General features: G+C 38.9%; 2 protein-coding genes across 4 annotated transcripts; both read right to left on the bottom strand.

Annotated features, from left to right (window-relative positions):
• Positions 1-2,787: 2,787 nt before the first annotated feature.
• On the bottom strand, positions 2,788-7,843 carry LOC124883598 (THAP domain-containing protein 5-like). 2 transcript variants are annotated; one of them, XM_047390764.1, is made up of 5 exons: positions 7,629-7,843; positions 5,948-6,131; positions 5,042-5,838; positions 3,299-3,485; positions 2,788-3,198 (listed from the first exon to the last, which is right to left on the bottom strand). In XM_047390764.1, exons 1-5 carry the CDS (start codon positions 7,700-7,702, stop codon positions 3,064-3,066), a joined length of 1,377 nt encoding a protein of 458 aa, XP_047246720.1. In that variant the 5' UTR covers positions 7,703-7,843; the 3' UTR covers positions 2,788-3,063. The 2 variants fall into 2 exon arrangements, with proteins under 2 accessions (XP_047246720.1, XP_047246721.1); XM_047390765.1 differs by lacking the exon at positions 7,629-7,843 and adding an exon at positions 7,420-7,565.
• Positions 7,844-9,910: 2,067 nt separating this feature from the next.
• ppp5c (protein phosphatase 5, catalytic subunit) lies at positions 9,911-21,864 on the bottom strand. Of its 2 annotated transcripts, none has more exons than XM_047390763.1 (13): positions 21,626-21,864; positions 15,633-15,874; positions 14,981-15,128; positions 14,734-14,855; positions 14,584-14,649; positions 14,387-14,485; positions 14,159-14,264; positions 13,835-13,977; positions 12,482-12,569; positions 12,344-12,384; positions 12,079-12,257; positions 11,790-11,871; positions 9,911-10,962 (listed from the first exon to the last, which is right to left on the bottom strand). In XM_047390763.1, the coding sequence occupies exons 1-13, from the start codon at positions 21,678-21,680 to the stop codon at positions 10,900-10,902; spliced, it is 1,434 nt and encodes a 477-aa protein (XP_047246719.1). In that variant the 5' UTR covers positions 21,681-21,864; the 3' UTR covers positions 9,911-10,899. The 2 variants fall into 2 exon arrangements, with proteins under 2 accessions (XP_047246719.1, XP_047246718.1); XM_047390762.1 differs by lacking the exon at positions 21,626-21,864 and adding an exon at positions 18,740-18,867.
• Between the last annotated feature and the right edge of the window lie 1,246 nt (positions 21,865-23,110).

The following is a 23,110-nucleotide window of genomic DNA, read 5'->3' as shown; positions in this document are numbered from 1 at the left end:
CCACCACACATCACCTTAAGATTATCACACCTACAGTGAAACACGGTGGTGGCAGCATAATGATATAGGGTTACTTTTCTTCAGATAGAACTGTGGCAGTCAGCAAGTTCATGAAAATGTAAATAGTTCCAAAAAACAGCCCGTTTTAAATCGAAACAGTTTGAAAGCCAAAGATGAAGAGAGGTTTTTACAGATGTTTTGCTTAAAACCCAACTTGGTATTGATCATTTAAAGCAGAATCATGGCAAGATGATTGTTTCTTTAGGGAAAAGGTGACTCCCTAAATGAAGTCCCACATGTATTGACAACTAGTAGAGACTGAACATCTGTCAAGGTAAGTGCAGCGTAGGACCCCGGAATGCACACAAGCAGGCAGCATGACGGTGAAAAAGATTTAATAATGGAAAAACAAAAACTCACTTAAAAGAGGCAGGAACAAAACAATAAACGGGCAGGCAAGAGAGGCAAAGCATGATCCGAAACACAGGTGACATGATCTGAAATGTTTCCGCGGTGAGTAACTGAACAGGTGTGTATTTCTGGAGCGTGAACCAGTTGGAGCAAGGAGACAGATTAGCTAGGTGCAGGTGAACCGAATAAAGTTAATTGACAGACAGAACACAACGTGACAGGAGCAAATCAGAACTTCAAGGATACAAATAAATAGAAATCTTACAAGATAAACATGAAACTAAAGCAAAACCAGGAAAATAATAAACAGAAGAACGATTCAAAACCTAAATTGTGAGAAACATAAGGAAAAACCCGAAACAAAAAACCAAACAACCCCAAATCATAACAACAGCACTATACAAGCATTCCCCCCCGTTTCAGAGATTTTTAAATTTTGTTTTATTCTTTCAAAGACATATCTCTGTTAAATACATTGTTTAATCTTGGCACAATTACATATAAATATCTTATAAATGTTTTTGTTTTTTGAAGCAAAATGTAATAATGCTGAGTTTACTGGAATCATACCAGCGTCCCTTAACTGTTATGTGCAGAAGTGATGTGGGAGAATGGCCAGCAGATATCGCCATATTTAACTTGATCAAATGCTTCGAAACACTGGACCAGTTCACCACAACTGCTTCATATTAACTTAGTGGTTCAGACAGCTTCGATTTTTCAGTCATTAGATTTAACTTCTCACACTCTCACTGAGTCCAAACATACAAAAAGTCTACAAAAGAATGGCTCAATGAAAGCAAATTTTTTATGTTGGAATGGCTTAGCCAGAGTCCACAACTAAATCTGAGGGGAATAACTTCTGCAAGAAAAAGTAACATTGCCAAGTCAGGATGTAGGATGCTGAAGGACTCTTTCCAAAGAGGACCAAATGCTGCAATTAAATTTAAAGCTGATTCAACACATTAAACTTGTCCAACACCTATCCAACCTGGATAATGTATCTTTTTAGTCTTTTATGTCATCTTACAAGCAGGAGAGGGAAATAAAATTGCAGAATAGTTATACAAAAAGTGGATAAAAGGTTTGCAATGATTCATCATGGTCTCGTTTATTATGTCAGAAAAATTGAGCTTTTTTAACACGGTTTGAGATTGTATAAACTGCTCAAATCCAGAATTTGGGGGTTTTAGTCCAGTCCTGATATATGAATGTAAAGATCTGCTGATACTGATATTCTCCTTAGCAGAGCGCTTTTAATAAAACATTGAGTGATGATTTTCTCCCGTTGATGTAAGTGAATTTGAAAAACCTCGCTTCTATATTGTAAATATCCCTCCCTCATGTAGGAGTCCTCCATCAGGCTGCTGACATTTCCAAATCCTTTATGCTTTAGGGCAGATTCAGGTTAAATCTTACCAAAAACTAAATAAAACCAACATGTTATTTTCCACTTTGGTTTCCTGTTGTCTGCTGAAGCTCTCGTAGTTCTCTCCTCGGGTTGATTATTGCCACAGCAATTTGAGATAACCTCCACTGGTCTAAATAATTGCTAAAAACCAAACATTTATTTAGCATTTTCTCTTTTTCTAACACTATATCATCTCAGAAAAAGACGAAGCTGAGAAACAGAGTGCTCACGCTGTAGCAGCAGACAGTAACAAGCTCTGGCAGTCTGTTAAAACTTAAAAATATAAATACATTTCATGATAAAATGTTGACATTTATTTATATGCGATGTGTGGTCTTTTATTTAGGTGTTGGATCAGATCTTGGTAACATAGTTATGTCAAACTTATCCTTCATGATGGACTCAGTTGGATACAGCTGACTCTGCTGCCCTCTAGTGGAACAGACAGAAACTACATTCAAAGAAAACGTCCAACTGTAGCATTAACGTTTGCTAACAATGTGAAAGTTTTAAAACCTGTAACTGTGTACATTATAAATTATCTACATTACCTCCTTTTATTCAGAATTAAACTATAAATAATTTTTTAACACATTTCATTATGTTGTATCTTTCCCAAACCAACTCTTAAACCTATTTTCTCTTTTTACCTTGAATCTTTTGATGCAATCTTTCAAACTATTTGCATACAAGTTCAGTTAAGTGAAGTGTGCTCAGACTGGCTCCTCTCTGGGTGAATCACTTTGTTGTGCAGCAGGTTGCTGCAGCATTACCTGGAAAACTAGAAATTTGACTTCAAAGAAGCAGCCGGGTGGCTTGGGTGTTACTGCAGTGCTGACTCATTTGTTTTGTTCCAGGCTGCTGTTGAGGGCCAGATTGGCACAATCTCGATGTTTTAATGACTGCATGTCGGTGGTGTGAGGGTGGCTGACAGTTTGATGGAGATTAAAACTGAAACGTTAAACTTATTGTAAATTCATTTTTAATGATCTGTAAATTTTCATAAAGAAAACTGAATTAATAAGCAAAATCTGTGAAACGAGAGTTGGAGTAGAAAGCAAACACCCTAACAAAAACTTTCAGTATTGCCTCGTTAATTATTTGTATTTGTGCAAAGCTCACAGCAGAAGGAATAAAAAAAATCATGCCATTTCGATCATATATGATGTTCTAATTTGTTTTAAACAACATTAGCTCCTTTAGTTACTTTTTTGGCACAGACACACAGAAGATATCCAAAGTCATTTGTCGTCCACGTTCAACATTGTCCCTGTATTGTTCAGTGGAGTGTAAAAGTACGCAGCGTCGTCCTCCTCGTAGATGATGGCCACAGTCTCGCCAGCGTCTGAGGAAGCTGCACTGGTCTGCAAATACGCCTGAGGGAGGGGCAGAGGAGAAAAAATAAGACAAAATATTAACATTAACTGTACTGATGGCAACATGGGATGAAATATAAGAGCACGGTTGAATAAATACCCTCTCTAGCAGCTGCAGCCGCTCTTCGTTGAGGATGTTGCTTTGCCTCAGCTGGCTCACAGTGTTCTCCAGCCCCAGGAGCTTCTCCAGGTGTCGGCGGTGTCGCTGCTGCAGAACCTTCACCTTTTTCTGCAGCGCCGCCACGATCGCCTCCAGTTGCTCCTTACTCAAACTGTTCTTGTGGTAGCTGTAACAAAAACACACCAACTGAAAACTGCAATAAAACAATAAAATGTTTACCAACAGAAGATGCGCAGCTCTGTGCAAAAGGCTTAAACCACTTCTAATCTGTGTTCTGCTTCCAAGGAACCTTCTACTGAAGTCAGCTACAAAAACTAGACAGGAGATGAACAAGAGAGCAACCAGAGTCCAAATAAATAATTTGATATACATTCAGGAAGTTTAAAAGCTTACCAGAACGTTTGGCAGTCAGGGAGCAAACTCTAAATAAATGAGAGCTATGGATGGAGCTACAGGTCTGGATCAGAAGTTTACATCCACTCATAATCATCGACAAGAAGGTCATTCATCTTTGAACATTAATGATTTATTTGAACTGTTCAACAACTTCTGTGATTTTAATTTACTGGGGGCCTAAGATTAGATTTACTGTGGTTTCTCTGATCCACAGAGTGTCAAAATTATACAAACAGACTCAAATACCTACATACCCTTTCCAACAGACACGCTAATAATCGAAGAGAACCCGCTAGGCTGCAGAGAATCCATCATCAAGGATCGACTCAATCTGAATATTTCATCACTTTTTTCAACAGAATTGGGGGAGTTGATTTAAATTTGGTGTTTTCCTGGCAAGGACGCAGCTTCTAAGCTTGGTTCAGAGATTTTTTGTAGGTTTGAGGTCAGAGTCATTCGTGGAGCCTGATGCTGGCCTGCTTTATCCATTCCACACCCAGCTGTGACATGTGTTTGGGAAAACCTAACTATATCCAAGTTTCCATCATCAAGCTACTAACTTGAGCTGTTGAAGAACTTGGAGTTTGTCGTGTATTATATCCACGTTGTGCAATGCACCAGCACCAATGGCAGGGCAATAGCCCCACAGTATGATGCTACTACACCATGCTGGGCAGTTGGTACAGTGTTCTTAGGTTTAAAGCCTTACCTTCTCTCCTCCCAAACATACTTCTTCATTTTGGGCTTAAAAGATAAATCCTTGTCTTCCAACAATGAAACTTTTTTCCAGACGACTAGTTTTTGTGATCAAGCTCGAAGCACCATCTCAGTCCATGGTGATGTAAACATGGCTTCACTGTGGATATCAACTCTGATGCAACAGCATCTTCCAGTTTATGATGACTCACCTTTAGCCTTGATGGTTTGGGGGTTATTCAATTTCTTCCACCTGACAGTGACAGTTTGGGTCAGATGGTTCTGACACAATAACCCAAACACATAATTATGGTCGGTTTTGGAATGGAGAAAGGAGTCTGGTATGACGCTCCATGAAAGCTGGTAAATGCTGAACATCCAGGTCTGTGCCAGGAAAGCTTAATGGTCAAACACTGAGTGATAATCCTGTTAGAAGCTTTTTAGGGGGATATAAGACATGTGTAGGAGATATGCGGCTGGTTTTGGGACATTTAGCCAAATACACAGTAAGTGGGCATATATGTATATATTTTAGCCTGCATATATAATTTCAACCCCATCTGGATTAGATAAAGTATTTAAACTTGTAAACCCAATGGATGTGTACTCATAGCAGGGGTCGCTGCTCACCAATGCTCCTCCAGCTGGTGATTCTCCTGCTCCGTCTCATCTGGTTCTGACATGCCTTCACCTTCACCTTCCTCTCCCTCATCCCTGTCCAGCCGTTCCAGAGTGAGGACGAGCGATGAAGGTGGAACGTGTTTGGACACGATAGGCAGAGTGGATGAGATGGGCTTGGAGCTCAGAGCGGACGACAGCAATGTGTCGGAGGGGAAGGTGAACGGGGTCGACGTTCCGCTGGGAAGAACGTTCGGTATCGTCTCAAAGTAAGCAACAACTTCTTGACTGTCGTGGACTTGCAGGAAATCTTCGGTGGTGGAAATGAGGTCCTGAACTCCGGGAGGGGCCACAGGGTGTTCAGTGCAGCCAAGCATTAGCTCGTTAAGGACCAGGGTGCCGCCCTGGCTTAAAAGGGCAGCAGTGATTCCATTTACAAGCTCAACTTGCCCGTCCTCGGCAGAACTCTCAGACATCATCACCACCTCTGCACTCCCTCCGCTGTTCATTAAATCATCTACTGTCTGATATAAAGTTAGTGGAAAGTTTACACCCGGCTTGGCTCCATCAACCGATACTTGCGAGTTCATGTCTGTCTGGTGAGAACTGTCACTCGACTCCATCAATCCGGTTTCTCCTTGTTGCGATGAGCTGACAGCAAACTCAAACAGGCGAACCGTATGCAGCTCACTTTGCATGTCTACCGGATCGGAGGCTGTCATCCTATCATCTGACACTGTGAAGTTTTGATTTTTGTCAGCTCTGAGGCGCTTTGGCTTCATCTCGCTGTGATCGGCCGCTTTCCGTTTCTGGAAATAAAAAGCAAACGGGTCAGAACAGCTGTAGTGTTGCAGAAACAAACAAAATGTTTCAGAAATTAGCCTCAAGTGACAGGGGACGGTGGTTTTTTTGACTCACCTCGGTCTCCAGGAAGACGGTTGGCACGGCATCACTGTCGAGGTAACGGATCCCCCAGCACACCTTGAAGCACGACGGGGCAAAATGTTCATGGCAAATGTACTGGTGTCGAGAAGGGGTCCAGTCCTCACGTCCCATGTTCCTCAGCCACTGCTGCAGGCGCACTGGGTCCTGTAGTGGGAACCTTGGAAAACATAAGAGTGGTTGTCACATATGAACACTGAACATACCCGGCCATCTCTCTAACAAAATGTAATCCAATGCTTGAAGCAAAATATGACAGCTTTACGCTGAAGCTTACAAGCTACATTTATTCTTTTTTTTCGGATGTTTTGCAATAAATTTCACATCAGTAGATGTAAACCAAGAGACAACCTAAGACAGAAATCAGAGCATCACACAACAATCTCAGATGCAACAGAGTCAGCACATTTTAGCTTGTGGTATTACTTTCTTTCAGCTGTGATGTGATCTGACTCCACTTTCTCTAGCTGCAGCTGGTTGTGCTGATAAAAGTAAGTTCTTCTGAAATCATTCTGCTGGAAACAGGAGCAAGCAGAACCTGTGCACCTACAGTCATCTTCACTGTTGTCTTAATGAAAGAAATAGGAACAGATGAAGCATCTAAACTGTTTTATTTACCTTTAAAGTCCATAAAAACACACAGGTAGAACTCCATCTTTATTTTTTAAGGTGAGGTGAAGCAACAGACTTTAATAAGGAGGCATTAAAGCTCTTCTTTACTTGTCATTTTTATTTTGGAGCTCTAAGCTCAGTAATGGCCGATCTACACTCATTTTCCTAGGCAGACATTTGTTTTTAGTGTCTTGACAATGGATTTAGGATCTAATCCTGTAAAATAAGGGTGGGATGAACAAGTGAAACAGCAACAACAATCACACCAAACAATGGCAAAAAGTACTATTACTAATAAAGACATAACTAAGCACTACATCTGTTTACTGGAGCCACGGTATTAAGGGACAACTAAAATGTCAAATTTGCCATCTCTAAAAATGGTGTCCACATGTTAATTTAGTGGAGGCAGTAGTTTTTTGTAGATATAGTAATTATTTCATAAACTTCTTGGAGCATGTTTCTCAGACAGGGTTCTTTTCGGTCCAGCTGCCTGGTGTCCTGTTTCAGCATCATACTGAGGTCTGCCATCCTGCTATCTGTGTGGGTTAAAACCATCTTCTGAAGACAAAATAGGCGAAAGCTGCATTTCACGTCCTTTTCTACTGGTTGTAGACAACAGTAGTCAATGCCTTGAGTTTGAGAGCCTTTGATGAGTCATAGGTTAAAGGCATGTGGCTTAACAAAACAAACACGTTTCTCTGAAAGAGATTAAGTACTGGACTGGAACTGAGTTTCAAAGCAGCCAACGTTTAAAGAAAAGATTTCCACAAGAATCAGAAAGATAAAAAAAAAAAAAATGATGACTTAAACTGCTCAGTGACTGCAGACCGTACTTTCATCTGGGCTGTCATGTCGTCCAGCTCCGGAGGAACTTCAGAACTAAGTCAGTATTAATATTATTAGTGTCATTAATATCCCCATCATGGCTTAAACAACTAAACGTAGAGCTCACGTCTCCGCCACGTAAACCTCCGAGTAAAGAACCCGTTTATTGGCAGACTAACTCACAACCACCAATCTGAATCAAAACATGGAAGCTTACTTGTAAAAGCTCTTCCTCTCGCTGCTGGTTCCGGAGTCGCTCCTGCAGTTCGGCACCGAGCAGTACTTCGGCATCGCTCCGGTTCTTCTATCCAGCTGGATTCATAACAAGGTGAAACCAAAGTCCTTCCTAGTGATACGTCTTCTTAAACTCGTGCTGTGCGTGACGCCAACTCACGGCACGCATCAACGGGCCACGATCAGCTGGCTATAAACACGATACGTCATAAACCTGCGACTGTGGCGTCGCGAGTCGCTCTGCCAGGCTGGGATTGGATTTCTTTTTGGCATTAATGGCCTTTATTGACAGTTTTTAGACAGGAAACGGGCAGAGAGAGAAGGGAGAAAGACATCGAACCGTGGACGGCTGCATAGAGCCCATATTATTATTTTTTATTATTATCAATATTGGCATAAAATACAATTCTGTATATGACATAAAACGATAAACTGGATACTTAGGAAGATGAGAAAATGTACAATATAAAGGAAGAAGATAAAACAGAAATAGAAAATAAAAAATATATATATTAAGAAGAACATGAGGGGTAAATGTCAGATGTTACAAACTAATTATTTTAAGGCACAAAAATTATTTAGTCTTTTTGGTTCAGATGTGTTAAACATTTCAAAGTTCTGATGTAGGTTTTCAGTTCACCCTTGAGTTTGTGTTCGGCCACTTACATTCAAGAATCTAAGATTTTCCAAATAAAATCAAAACGTTTTGGTCGAGTCAATTGAAAAAATCAAATCCTCATATTTTACCTTAATTTTAATGCTACAATATAGTTGAAATAACGTCGATTTCACTTCAAAAAAAAAAAAAAAAAGGTAACATAAATACAATTGTAAAAAAAGGGTGCAGAATTGTTTCAATAACCGTTTTACAGAAGGTAATAGATTCATCCAAGTCATTTCTATATTTTTGATAAATTGGTTTGTTGGATACATTCGATTAATTATTTTAAAGTGAACCTTCATGACCTTTCTTGCAACTAAATACTTATTATAAATCCAGATTAATGACTAGCTAATATTCATAAAGTTACTATTCTAATTAAACTCACAATGATGGGTTATTGGACAATGAATCACATACCTACGAAATTTATTTAATGTTTTGTCCAATATATTGATGCCATTTATGAGAATATGTTTTTTTCAGTGGTGCCTGTATGTTTGGCCCCTTTCTGTTTTGTACCTGCCTAACAAAACCACCTGGTATGGCATCAAAAACTGTATTTTCTCTCAGAAACCTCACTAGACTGATTGGTTTGTTCGCAGTCACAAACTACCAAGAATTTGGTCCTTTGACAGAATTTAAAGCATACACAATAGATCTAGTAAGAAATATTTGCTTTCAGATGATTTAACCTTGTGTTTGCAAGTTGAAACATTGCTTTGGTCTTGTCTCATTTGTTTTAGGGCTATTTAAGAGGTTCCTACTATATGTTTTAATGGGACTTGACATGTTAAAAATGTCTAAAGTGGGTGTCTTGTAAATGTATTAGTTTCTATTTTTAATTTATAAGTACTGGGTCTCAATTAGATGGCTTCAATACCCTACATTATGCAGATAGTAAAGCACAGTTTGTGAAGTGTGGTGCCTTTATTTTGTCAGTGCCTCGTTTAGTATCTAATCATTACCAATTCAGGAACCACAGAACTAGTTTAAAATCCTGATCCAAGAGAATCTAGAGGGCAAAAAAGCTGTGAAATTGCACCCTTTTTAATGGCTACATTTATTTGAGGGTTATGTCAACATCTCAAAAAACAATTTTACAAAGTTGTAAAAAATAACAATTTAGGAGATTTGAACACAAATGCATCTACAAGAGCCTTTTATTATTCATAAACCTTCAGTCTGGAAACGCAAATATTTATCCATACCTATCCAAACATAAAAATGTCTATATAAAATTCTATACTTTTTCAGAAACCCTGGCAGCCCAGGATCCTCTCACCGGTTGATCACTGTTCCTTTCTTCAAACACTTTTAATAGACTGAATCCGGCAGACTGAGAAAACCCACCAGAAGCTGCAGTTTTGGAGATGCACTAACCAAGTTGTCTAGACATTACAATTAACCCTAATCTAATCCCCCACCAATACTTCCATTTGTCCTTTTTTGATTCTTCTAATGAACCAACTTTGAGGTTAAAATGTTCACTAGTTCACCCGCTTAAAGACCATAATACATTACCAGTTTTATTCACATGGTTATAGGTTAGCTAAACATTTCAAACATCAGAAACAAGTGCATTCTATAAAGAAAGATACCAGTTTGTTTCTAAAATCACTGGACTGGCTTTTTTATTCAATAATTTTCTCCAAACATTACACAGAATCTTTAAATGATACAGCATATTTACATACACTAAAGTGTATTTATTTCTCTAAAAAGTTCAGGGCCATCAGACAATATAACTGTGCGTTTCACGACAGGATTGTATTCTGGACGTTTGTGTAATGTAGAAATTCACACATGGGATAATAAGTCTGAATATGTATTGAAGACTAGAGTGCCATCAGTGTTTGCTAGCTAGTTTGAAGAGTGGACTGTGCAGCAGCTGCCGAGTTAGTGGCACAACAAGGATGAAAGATGACAACATGGAGCGACAGCACCTTCCCCAACATTGCAGCAGTGCAAAATAAATGTTACCAGCAAAAATACATCACTAATGGCAAACAGCACCTTGATGAGTGTACCCAGAGTATCTTCTTTTGGATCAGAAAAAGTCAGTTTCTTGAAATAAAGCCGAACTGACATACTGTAAGTTGGTTTGAGAAACACTGACAGACATGCGGCTCCTTAAACCGTTTCACAAACTGGCTAACTGTGAATGCAGGTTCCTCTTGCTAAAACGTATCATTTTCATTACATATCTTTGGTACAAACCAGCTAATTTAAGCCGTCTGCTGAGTGGATCAAAGGTTTAAAAACTAAGCAGCTCAAAGGAGACAGATGTGAAATATTCATGGTTGGTTTCTTAACTTAGAAATGGCACACATGAGCAGGCAGATGGACAACGGAGACGTGGATTTTCCAGTTTCAAAAAATAATGTGAAGGACTAAAAACACAATCTGGACTGGGCTTGCCTAAGTGCTCTCTTCCCATAAGAACTACCCCTCAGTTTCTGCGGAACAACTAGCTGAAGATTGTATGGGAGAGGGATCCCTTAGGCTCAGCATGAACGAGCGACTGAGGTGGCAAGAATGGTTCGGGAGCGACGGCAGGTCATCAGTGTCACCGACAGGATGTCTGTGGTCTCTACATCATCCCCAACTGCATTAGCGTGTTGGCGTACGCCATCGGTTTGACATTCGGATGAGGCTGTGGACGCAGAGCAGGAGAAAGGTAAATATTAGGAGCTTCCAAAAAGTTATGACAACTGATGCTAAATTATACAACTTTCTGCTTTTTGAATATGAGGTGTAACGTAATATTACACCTAACTGTAAAGGTTTTAAGATTATTATGGATTATCTATAATCCACACAGGGTCAAAAATATAAATAAATGCTCAAATACATGAAGTCCCTCCCAGTGTTTGGTTAAATCTTGTTAGGTATGAATTAGTCAACTCAGAGGCAAGAACGATACAGAGTCAGATTTACTTGCAGCAAGGGTAGCTCACTTTGCAGTGCACACTACAAAGTGTTGGCACCCCTCTCTCTTTATTTATACGTGCTGGTTCACACACAGTTCAACAAACATTCAGGGTGTGTGTGTGCGTGGGGTCAGAAAGGTTAGGATTCATGTGTCTTGATTTTAAAGAGAGAGGGAGCGGGGACTTGGTAACAGCCCCTAGATGTTGCTGATAAAAGCATAACTCACTCGTCTGACCTATATCCCTTTCTATGGCTTGTAGGAGGGAAAAGCACTTAGAGCAGACATGAGTGATAAACAATACAAAAGTTTTCAAACCCTAACAAATCTATTTTAGGATGTCAAGCTTTTTACCAAAGGCTTTTTGTAGCAATCAATAAGCTTCTGGAGTAATTCTAGCAGGACATCTGAGTAACTGTCTTATCATAATTGGCTACTACTGAGCCGTACGACGGCCCAGAAAACACAACCTTTGAGAGCATTTAAAAAAAATGATTAATGATTGCATTTTAGAAACTTTGATTTCCTGAAAAATCACACAATATACTGACCACAGCAGTGAACTGGTGAAATTCTGGTTTGAGGTCCGATCCCCTGAGGTGGATGTATGCTCCTTTGTTTCCCATCTGATCACTGTTGGAAAGCAGGAAACAACAAACAAATGAGGTGTGCAGCCTCATTCATTCAAATATTTTGCAAGTAAGAGACTAACGTGTGCATTCAGCTGCTTGCCGTTTAGCTGAATGTCCAGTATGGCTCACACAGCAGTGTAAGGAACAACTAACTGTTCCTTAAATTAGCCTAGACAACATCTGAGTGAGCCAGCATGAAGATACATACCAGTAGTTGGGTGCTGAGAACACGGTGATGCACTTCCCTGAGTGAGTGACCTCGTAGCCCTCAGCTTTGACCTCATGACTTCGCACGATGTAGTCCAACTTGTTCTGTTCCAGGAAGCGTTGCGTCACATCGGGACCAAACTGACAGCTCACTCCTCGCTTACTGATCGACCGGCCGCTCTGCTCGAGGCGCAAGAGGATGAAATAATTATCCAAAACACAATAAACGTGACAGACTCTACATTAACTAGTGGAACCAAACTCACCTGAGGCTGTGGATCGGACCACAGGAGGTCACACATTGGACCTGGGGAAGGGAGAGCAGATGTGACCCTGATTATAATCTGAGACATGCTTTGTTTTACAAGTTTTAGAGTGAAAATAAACTTGGAGTTTGACCCAACCTGAGTCTGGAGGCTGTCTGTTCCTATCAATCTTCCTGAGGTCCTCCAACGTGATACCATCTTCACTAAAAAGTCCTCCATGCATGACCTGGGTCACAGAAGGCTATTAGGATCTTTTTGACTGTGCAAAACATAAGCTGCAGTTATCAGGGGTTTCTTTTAATATTATCTGGAAGCTAAAAGCTACTCACATCTTCAGATAGAATTTTCTGTCATCACACATCACAATCTTTTTAGTTCAAATAATAACATTTACAGTAGCCTTTCTCTAAAATAATGTCGTTTCAAAATTCTGAATTATTACAAATATGAAAAGTCTTGTGTTGACCTTAGATGACAGAAAAGAGCCCATTTAAAGCAACAGCCATTCAGTTAACTACATACATGTAGCAGGCATGGCCTGGTAGGAGATTCTAACAGTACGATTAGCCTGAATTTAAAATACAAACATGTCTACCATCATCTAAATGGTTTCCTTTTAAGCATCCTGCCAGCCAGCTCGTAAAATGTCCAACTGTCATTTCCGAGTTAAACATGATAGGTGGCGCTAGTTGCCATGCTGTGCCTCGTCAGTGCTTTTGGCAACCAAACATATTTTCAAACAAAGTTGTGGAAGTGCAGAAGCCTTCTTCCGGGCAGCGGTACACAGCAACGGGTGGGGAGGGGCAGCAGTGCGTTATTCTAAGAGAAAACCAATCAGTGCAGAACTTTCTCTGGTATCTCATCAAATGGACTTTAAATTGTTGTTAAGTTAAGGGTAACCTTGGTATCTCTTAATATCAGTTACTGGCCCACAGCCGATTTATAGATGAAAGAAGTGAAGGAATTGTAGGGGATTATAAAGATTTTTAATATTCGGCCAAAAGCTTTGTTTCTTTATACAACCGCCCTCCAATTTATGTAGTGTATGTTTCCATCATGCTTTATAGACGCTGCACTGCCGTTCACTGTTTTGTTTGTTTCTAATGATGAGTGTGGAGTTTGTCTACCAGGCAGCCAGGTACAGTCAGAGGGGGGCAACAGAGAAAACCCAGGAATGTTTTGGTGTCACCACATCATCCAAAAGTTAAAGAATAGAAACGGTTAAGAGCTTGTTTCCATTTCTGTTACTGACTGAGTAATGTATCCAGTTTGGCCACAAACACCAAACTTTGAATACAGGAACCTTTTTTTAATGGAATAATAAGGAACAATCTAAAAACAAAAACCACTTTGATTCTCAGATACACTGAATCAAAACCTGAGAACTTAAATGATTTTGATTGGTCCTCTTCAAAGCCCTATAATCTGGTCAAATTTAGTCAAATCCATCAGACATTTTTATACACTTTCTTTCTACAGTTAAAAACCTACCAGTACTTTGTTGTTGATACACTGAGCAAGAGGAAGCCACTGGAAGACCTCACTGAAAAGCTGGAACATCTGGGCTGTGTATTTGGCTTTGACCTCCCCTTCAAATCCATACATCTGGTTCATGTTGTCCGTCTCATGGTTACCTACAGGTATACATCTGTTTATGTTGTGTTGCACCTTAAAAACCTCAAAACACATGTCAGTATCGTAACTCAATCCATAACACAAACATTAACCCGAATGATTTGTAGTTTCACGTTTCAACCCCAACACTAGACGTGTAATTAGCACGTTATAACATGCGTTCAGAGCGGCTGCTCTCACCTCTGAGCAAGTAGAAGTGGTCTGGGTAAAGCAGCTTGAAGCCAAACAGAGTGAGAATGACCTCAACAGAGAAAGAGCCCCGATCCACAAAGTCGCCATTGAAGAGCTGGAAACGGTTGTTAAGTACGGTGTCGCAAGACCAGAACAGAAGAAACCAGGAAAAATGACTCTACGGGACACAAATATAAAACCTGATCTGTTCATGGCTTTTTAGAAAGAAAAGGATACATAAGGGTTGCTCTCTGCAGGTAAACCGTTCAACTCAAAGATGTTGAGGAGGTCGTAGTACTGCCCATGGGTGTCCCCACAAATCGTTATTTTTTCTGTCTGTGGCAGAGAAAAACAAAACATCATGTAGACTAATTTATTAAATTGCATACATTCTTTCTGAACTTAAATGAGCCTGAACTGACGGCTACTCTTACCTCTTTTATTGTAATTTCAACAAGACTTGGTAGTTTTGATAGAACGTCCTTTACTTGTACTAAAATCTGTAAAAAGACATGAAAGATGAAACACAGATATAAGGAAAGTCCTGGCTATGCACTCTTTGGTATCTATGAGCGTGTGTTTACCTGATAAGCACATTTTCTGTGCAGTTTCTTCTGATCTTTGAACCAATCCATCATGTCTTTCATGAACTCCAACGTGACCTCCCCATCTTCAAGTTTGGGCCCTACGTAGTCATCCTCGATGGCTGCAACAATAATGACATCTTTAACACACTTGTTCTTTACTACACTTTGCTTTTTTACAAGGACTGATGAGAGCTAATTAAAATATTCACTAGAGTATAATTATAGATCAAAACAGAAAACTTACTCATGCTTTCTATGTCCAGAGAGTCAACAACAGATTTCTTTTTGTCATCACTTGCGATGGCTCTCTCAAATGCCTTCTGTTTCACAATCTTGTTACATTCTTGGTACTTCATTCTTGCATCCTTGTCATTCGGCCGAACCTTTACTACCTGTCATCAAATGGGGGGAAATTATATAGAATACATATAGTTCATTTTTTCACGAAAAACTATTTTTGCTTATCTGTTGCATTTAAATGTTTTAGAGCATTCTAACATGAAGCCAGGTTGATTAGGAAAGCTTTTGTTTTAATAAATAAAATTAGTGTTTGTTCTCTTATCTGAAACATTTAAGTGTGACACAAATATAAAAACCAAAGAAATCTGTTAGGGGCAAAAACCTTTTCACAGTTGTGTGTAAATAGAAACATGAGTTCAGAAAAGATCAAAAAGTAGAAAAACAGCAGGCAAACAGTGATAAAGCTTATTTTCTATGCGTTTCTTTTTTTTTTTTTACCTTCAAGTCAGAAAACAGATTAATGGGGAATAATATTTTATTTCTGTCCAATAAACGGTGTACTTTCAGTAAGTAGCTGCAGACCTATAAAGGTCTTTGTTCCACCAATTTAAATATGTGTAATATGTGTGTATCTCAATAGGTGTTTGATTTCTTACCGTTTCATAGTCCTTGAGTGCAGCCTTAAATTTGCCCAGTGCCATGTTAGAGGTGGCACGGCGGTAATATCCCTTTATGTAGTTCTTATCCACCTCCAGGGCCCTTGTAGCATCTGCCAGGGCATACCCATAGCACTCTGTGCGCAGGTATGCCAAGCTTCGGTTGCTAAAGTAGATGGCATTGGATGGGTTAAGCTCCAGGGCCTCTGTGTAGTACTTGATGGCATTTTCGTAATCTTTTTCTGGAAAAAAAAAGTCATATCATCAAACAATATAAACAAAATTGTTCTGAAGTGAACATGCCTGAATTCTATGTAGGAAATCTGCCTTTCTTGATATCTTCAAAAAAAAAAAAACAACAAGGCAGGTTTATTGCATCTTTTGATCAAAGAGTTTCACCGATGATCTGTTCAACTGAAGCCTGAGACTGAAGTTAAAATTTGCATTTTAACATTTGTGTTTTCATGTAAGGTTTTTAGTGTTTACTGTCTTCATACAATTTTGTGTAAAGCAGTTTGGATTTCCTGTTGTATGAATGATACAAACTAAATAAAATTACCTTGCATGGAACTTAAGAGACTGGGATCTATTAACTGGGGGTGCACCGATTGCAGTTTTCTGGCCAATCACTGATCTTTAAAAAGCCTGACCTGCCGATTCAGATTTTGGCAAATACCGTTTTTTTTTAAACTGACACTGTAAGGTGTTTTAAGGTCACAATACACCTTCAATTGTCCAATTATATTTTATTCAAAAACACTGAACAATACCTGTCAAACAATACAAAACTTGTTTTAACTGCACATGAGACAGTGCTCTCAAATATAAATGAAAAGTTTAGAGAATTGCAATTCCTTTAGTCTTTTAGTCCTTTAGCCATTTTAAAAAGAAACAAAACTTCAACAATAGGTTAGACAACTAGATAAGATCGATAGATCAGATCAGTTTCACATGCAAGTATTGGCCAATCACTGATCTCCCAAAAATAAGGAAATTGTGGCCCATCAATCAGCCGGCCGATCGATCGGTGCACCCCTGTTATTAAAGGCTTTTTTGCTTCAACCTGAATGTAAAAGTAGAGAGCAGTAATTTGGAGTACCTTTTTCCAGTAAACCTGCACAATATTTTAACAAGCCAATATCAGCGTGTGCAGTATTTATATAGAACTGTTTGGAGTTTATTAATTGTTTGCTTATATATTCTAGCTGTTGCAAACCTGCGTTTTTCATGCTAAAGTAATATTAGGCAATTGAACACAGCAGCAGATTCTCACACTGGACACAAATGACATTGCCCAAAATGCTAAAGGTCACAGAGTGATGGAAGCACAGATGAGGAAGAGAAGAAACAATAAAATAAGCATATGTCACAGATGATAAGGTCTTTGTAATATTTACCAATATTATCTCTCACCAAAGGTTTTCTTATATCAAGCAGCCCTATTTAAGCCTATATAAGGTTTTTAAAGTCATGGTTTAAAAACTTCTAAATTTGAGTTTTAGGCCTTGCTTCAGTTTAAATTAAATTTAAAAAAAAGAGAGAGAGTTGGCTTCTTGAATACTAAACCAGACCAAGTTATTTCCCAAAAGACGATAATAGCCTGACAAGCCTGTTTAATGTAGAATGATTACTAAATTTACATTGTGTTTGTTTTTGTGTAGATCTTTCACCATTATCTAAATCTATTTAGAAAACAAAATATCTTTGTTGCCCTTCGATTCTATCTCAAGAGATGATATTAAACTACTTTTATTGGTGTTTACAATAAGCCTCATGAATAAAAGAAATACTGATTTTTAATAATGGCTCAGCACATTCACCCGTGTTCTCAGAGTCTCCATTTTGGTTTGTATCAAAACCTAAAGAACTACAAATAAATATAGAAACGATTTTAGCAGAACTGGACTGGAGAAAGTGGACAGATGGATTTTAGCAGTTGTACTAACATTATTCTTTAGGTGTATTATTTGTCAAGTTTCTACCTTCAAAACAAAATCAATTAGATCTAATTACATTTCTTTCCTTTTATTGTACACTGCAGATCAAATACTTATATGCTTTAGTTTAAAGAATATCCTTGTTACTGCAAAATATACAATTTTATAACTTACTGTGTCATTTTGAACTTTTTCACTGATTGAATTAAAAACCAGAACAAGCTGCCTTTAACACAACTTAGAAGTAACAGTTTTACAGGCTTGTTCAGGTCATCTTTTGAGCTAAGGGTACTTTTGGGGATTTCTTTGATGCTTAGACGATTTATCGGTCGGCAGGTTAACAAAAAACTATAACAACAACAACAACCCTCAAGCTGGTGTCAGAAAGAGAATCATAATCAGCCCAAAGACAAAGTTTTAGGAGGACTCCAGAAGGCATGGAGAATTACTGCTCAAAATCACGATATGATAAACTAGTCTGACTGCAAGCAAAGTTATAGCAGTACAAGGATTCCGTGTGCAAAATAGGACTTGTTTTGCTTTTCAAATAAGGCTCTTTACAAGCAAGTGAAAGAGCAAAAACTAACTCACATAATCAGGAAATCAGAAATCTATAACTAAGAACTAATATCCATACTAACAAGACCTTCTCTTAAAGCGTAAGTACCGTGTATCAATAACAGGTTACCTTATATAAAGTATTAATTTTAGTGGAAACAAAATATGCTTCACCGACGAGTCACAGAGTATCAAAAGTGTTGGTAGAAGTTATAAAGGCTCAGCAATACCCCGCTTTACAAACACGCGATGGCTAACAGAACATTCTAGTAGCTCTACCTTTGTCAACACTAAACTAACCGAGACACTTCCTGTAGCCACACAAGGCCCGGAAACACCAGTCAGACGTTTACACCAACTCTCCGCAGGTTCCAGAGCTGAGCCGGTTACGGCGTGTTTCCCAGAACACGCAGACAGCTACATAGCTAACGGCTAGCCGCTGTTCGAATGAATGGAGTTAAAGTTAGCATTAGCTTTGCGTAGCACCTGAAACCGGCTGCAATTGAGGGGAAATGACGAAAAATTAAACCAGAAAACAAATAATAATGAGGTGAGGTAGTCAGCGGTGATCTGCAGTAATGAACCTGAAACTTGACAGGTCCTCTGAATTACCTTTGAAGAACTTATTTGCCTTCTCCTTGAGTAGCTCTGCTTCATTTGTTACCTCCGCCATTTTCTTTTCACTGCCGTATTCCGGTGGTCGCAAAAGTCGTAAACGAAGGCTTTTGTTTTTATTTGTGTGTGTGTGTGTGTGTGTGTGTGTGTGTGTGTGTGTGTGTGTGTGTGTGTGTGTGTGTGTGTGTGTGTGTGTGTGTGTGTGTGTGTGTGTGGGTGCGTGTGTCCCAAACCTTCTCAGCTGCATTAAGAAAGCTAAATATATAACAAATTATTTGTGCAGGTCAAAAATTTTGTTTTTATGAGTAAATCAGAGTAGAGAAAAAAGGGTGCCTATAAATAAATAGAAATGAAAGGTGTATAACCCAAAGTTAATTTGGTGAAAGTGCTGTTGTCATTTTCTTTTACCGAGTATCTGACTAATTTGCAGTTCAATAATTTTGAAGGTTAAATATAAATGTGTATTTCATTAATTAGAATTCAGTTTAGTTTATTTAAGTAACGCCAATTCAAACCAAATATTATCTCAAGGCACCTCACAAGATAAACAGATTTAATTAATATACGGAAATATCTAATCAGATCAACTCAATCATTTAGACAAATTCAATAACATATGTTCCGAGTGGATCAGGGTTATGATTCATTGGAGTGAAATTCAGAAGACATAGCAGACACACAAAAAAGAAACACAAAACCACTGCTCCATGGATACTTTCTATGTTAAAGAATGTATCAGACGATGGAGTTATTAACTGTAAAAAAGTAGGACAATATTCTACTTTCCTAAAACATACATTATATTCTGGGCTAAGTTAAAACTGGAAAAATATTTTAGGGTTAAGATTGTTTTTAATCTTGTCATAGTTTATACTAGAACTTGAGCAATACTAGATGAGGTCATTGTGGAAAGAAAGTAATGGTATAAGAAACAAAGTGTACCACAATTCTCTGAATATGTATGATGCATCTTAAATTGATAAGGCCAAGGTCTTTTAACACCTGGGCAGTAGTTAGGATTGATTGCAGTTGATAAGCTCTTTGCTTAAAAAATGGGTTTCTAGCACCACTTAGTGGACTGTCCACTAAGTCAGAACAATGGAAAACTTTAAGAACCTCAGTGAAGATGAAGCAATTGTAGATACATACACAGTATTCAGATGTGCCACTACTTTACTGAGATCTGAAAGAAGACCCAGATTCTCTCTCTGATGAAAGTTACAAGCCGGCATGGAACTGGTTACTGCTGGGACCCCAGTGTCATTGTCAACAACAAAAGCAAATTTTACATCCCCATAAGAGCTGCACAATAAAGTGAATCATCATAATCATTGCAATATTTATGTGCACCATAAATCTAAATCCAAATCCATTTTATTTATAAAGCACATTTAAAAAAACAATTAGTTTAACCAATGTGCTGTACAGTAATAAAACAGATCAAATCAAGAAACAAATAATAACAATAATAATAAAACAGAACAATGAAAGTAGAATAAAACAAACAACTGTCATAAAATAAAAACAGAAAAAACAAATCAACTCATGCTGTGCCAAAGAAATTAAATGTGTTTTTAACAGAGGCTTAAAAGCAGCAACATTACTGTTGCAAATGATGGCTTGGATGCAATATTTAGTGGGCATTGTACAGCACTAACCCTCATGGAGGTTCTGCAACAAAAAAGGCCCTGCTTAAAAACTTAAATTCCTCAAACTCAGCTGTTTGCAGTTGTCCAAATGGACAAGTAAAAAGCCCTTCGGAGAAAAGTTTGATGGTCAGATAAGTCAAAGACTGAGCTATATGGCCATTGTAATGTGGTTCTGCTGCTATTATTTTTTTGATTTGGACCATGTTTAAATCCCAGGTCAGTTGACAGGAAACCAATAAATATAATTAACTTTTCATATCAGACAAATTAGAAAAATATCAGCCAGGCATTTGCCAGAAGCTTGTTGATACTTAGTTGTTGCAAACTTTAACACAAGGATTTCAAAATTAGGTTGTAGATTATCCTAGATAAGGTTTGCAGCTTTTAATCCTTTATTATCTTTTATTAATTTTGATGTGTGTGTGTGTGTGTGTTCGTGTGTGCCTATACTTGTTTACTCGTCTATTTGGGACCTTTTCTCAATATTTACTAACCTTCTGAAGACAGATGTCCCAGTAGGGCACATCGGTCTTGGTTAAGTTCTGGTTATGGTAAGGGTAGGGACATACTGGTAAAGATTAGGGTTAGGGTACGTGTTAGGCTTGACCATTAATGCAGTTACTAAAATGAATAAATAAGTCCTAATAAGGGTAAAAATACAAATGCGTGTGTGTGTCAACAGTAAAACGGGAAAATCAATTTGTTGACAAATTAATTTGTTTTTAACCACCAGGGGTCAGTATATACCATAACTATAAGTAAAACACTCAGACATGATATGATTATTTATAGTCCGATAATATCTCTGGAAATACCCCTGGAATCAAGCGGTTTAATCATTTTAGTCATCAAAATAAAATGAACTACATTCATGGGAGGTTACCAATAAAAGATTAAGGCGATGACACATGCTGCCGTAAGTGTTTCAGTGTGTTATGTACACATCATTAGCAGCATAGTAGTTTAATGGTTCATGTAAAGAGAATTTATCCCAGGTATGTCTGGAGTTATGTCTCCAAGTATACACTTGAAGGACCAATTTCTGCTGATAACCTTCTGGGTGTGTATCACACAGGTGTACAGTCTTACTCTCAGTTTCCTATTGTTTGTCTGCCATTAGCCTTCGATGCTGTGAGAAGTTGGAATGGAAATTTCCTGTTGTGAGCGATGGTCTCCAGTAACCCACAAATAAAGCAAGAAAGGGGACATGGCACAGGTGCACGACTTTACTCACCCATACATGGCATCTGACGCACATCCAGCCTCTCATTACTGGTTTGCAAAAACATCACGCAACCCTAAAAAGAAACACATAGAGCCTTGAAAAGCTTTTTTGTCCCCAGATATTGTTGTCCAACATTCTGTGGCGTCAGGATCCAGACATGCCTTCTGCACCAGACAGCTCTCAGATTTGGATTTGGTTTTTGTATATTTTTGTGATTAGGGTTAGAAGTTCAAGCGATTAAAGACACTCAGGATGAGTGTGTCACAGAGGATGCAGTCCAGTCCATTCTCGTCCTGTGACTCACAAGTGAGATCTCACATTGAGGAGTACATGGCTAAAACCTGAGTGACTCACTACCATCCCTGTTGTACGAATCCTTACCTCAGAGTGAGTTCACTTTCTCTTGCTGCGAGTGGCACTTACTCGTCACTCTTTCTGAGCCATGCAGCTTGTAATTTCTACTAGTAGCACTTGAGGGAGGTGGTGGGAGGAAAGAAAACACAACAAGGCCGACTGGGAGTGAGCTGACGTTACAGCTTCAGTAAACCCAGACAGTGTGTGGGTGAGACGGTGTGGGAGAGGAGAATGGCAGAGGAAATTTGGCTTGCAAAAAGTAAGCAGGAGGGCCGGGGAAGGCTGTCCTCATGGGTGTACGATGCATGAGTCTTAGAGGGGTCCTGAGAAAGTTAAAACAAACACAAATGGAGGAGCATGTAGATATACGAGCAACCAGAGAAAGAAACAGATGAAGGTCAGGGGGACGTGAGTGGCATTCCAGGGCTGCTGGCGAATGAAAGATGAGGTCTCAGAGTGTGTGGAGGATACTATTACATAGGCCTATTCCAGACATTTTTACTATTTATTATCTTCTTACATTTACAGTGTGCTGCAAATGTATTCATGACCTATGACCTTTTCCACATTTTGTCATGTCACAGCTACACGTTTCAAATCATTTTCTTGGGACTTAGCGTTAAAGACCAACACAAAAGTGCAACGAATTATATATGTATGGAAATTAATACATGGTTATCAATCTGAAAAGTGTAGAGTGCATTTCTATTCCTGGTAACCCCTAAAAAGCAACTATTTTAATCAGTCAGTCAGTCATTTTCTACCACTTATTCCATAGTGGGTCGCGGGGGAGCTGGTGCCTATTTCCAGCAGTCTATGGGCGAGAGGCGGAGTACACCCTGGACAGGTCGCCAGTCCATCGCAAGGCAACACACAAACAACCAAGTACACACTCATTAATTCACCTAAGGGCAATTTAGATTAACCAATTAACCTAACAGGCGCGTCTTTGGACTGTGGGAGGAAGCCGGAGTACCCGGTGAGAACCCACAAACTATTTTAATGTCAGTATAAAATCCAGCTGTTCTGTAAAGGCCTTGGGGTTTATTAAAGAACATTAGAGAACAACACGCATCACGAGGACCAAGAAACAGGCCAGGGAGAAAGCTGTGAAGAAGTTTATAGCAGTTAGATTGTAAA

This window comes from Girardinichthys multiradiatus, chromosome 18, assembly GCF_021462225.1.
Source record: "Girardinichthys multiradiatus isolate DD_20200921_A chromosome 18, DD_fGirMul_XY1, whole genome shotgun sequence".
Classification (NCBI taxonomy): domain Eukaryota; kingdom Metazoa; phylum Chordata; class Actinopteri; order Cyprinodontiformes; family Goodeidae; genus Girardinichthys; species Girardinichthys multiradiatus.
Note: the sequence above shows the minus strand (reverse complement) of the source record. Positions and strands in the feature narration are given on the sequence as shown.

Coding starts and splice junctions, on each gene's coding strand:
- LOC124883598 (XM_047390764.1), bottom strand. CDS start 7,702: ATGCCGAAGTACTGCTCGGTGCCGAACTGCAGGAGCGACTCCGGAACC. Junction 3,486..5,041: donor CACCAGCTGGAGGAGCATTG/GTGAGCAGCGAC, acceptor TTTTTGTTACAG/CTACCACAAGAACAGTTTGA. Junction 3,199..3,298: donor GGCTGCAGCTGCTAGAGAGG/GTATTTATTCAA, acceptor CCCCTCCCTCAG/GCGTATTTGCAGACCAGTGC.
- ppp5c (XM_047390762.1), bottom strand. CDS start 18,800: ATGGCGGAGGTAACAAATGAAGCAGAGCTACTCAAGGAGAAGGCAAAT. Junction 15,129..15,632: donor CACTCAAGGACTATGAAACG/GTAAGAAATCAA, acceptor ATTTGATGACAG/GTAGTAAAGGTTCGGCCGAA. Junction 12,385..12,481: donor CAGACAGCCTCCAGACTCAG/GTTGGGTCAAAC, acceptor TCCCTTCCCCAG/GTCCAATGTGTGACCTCCTG.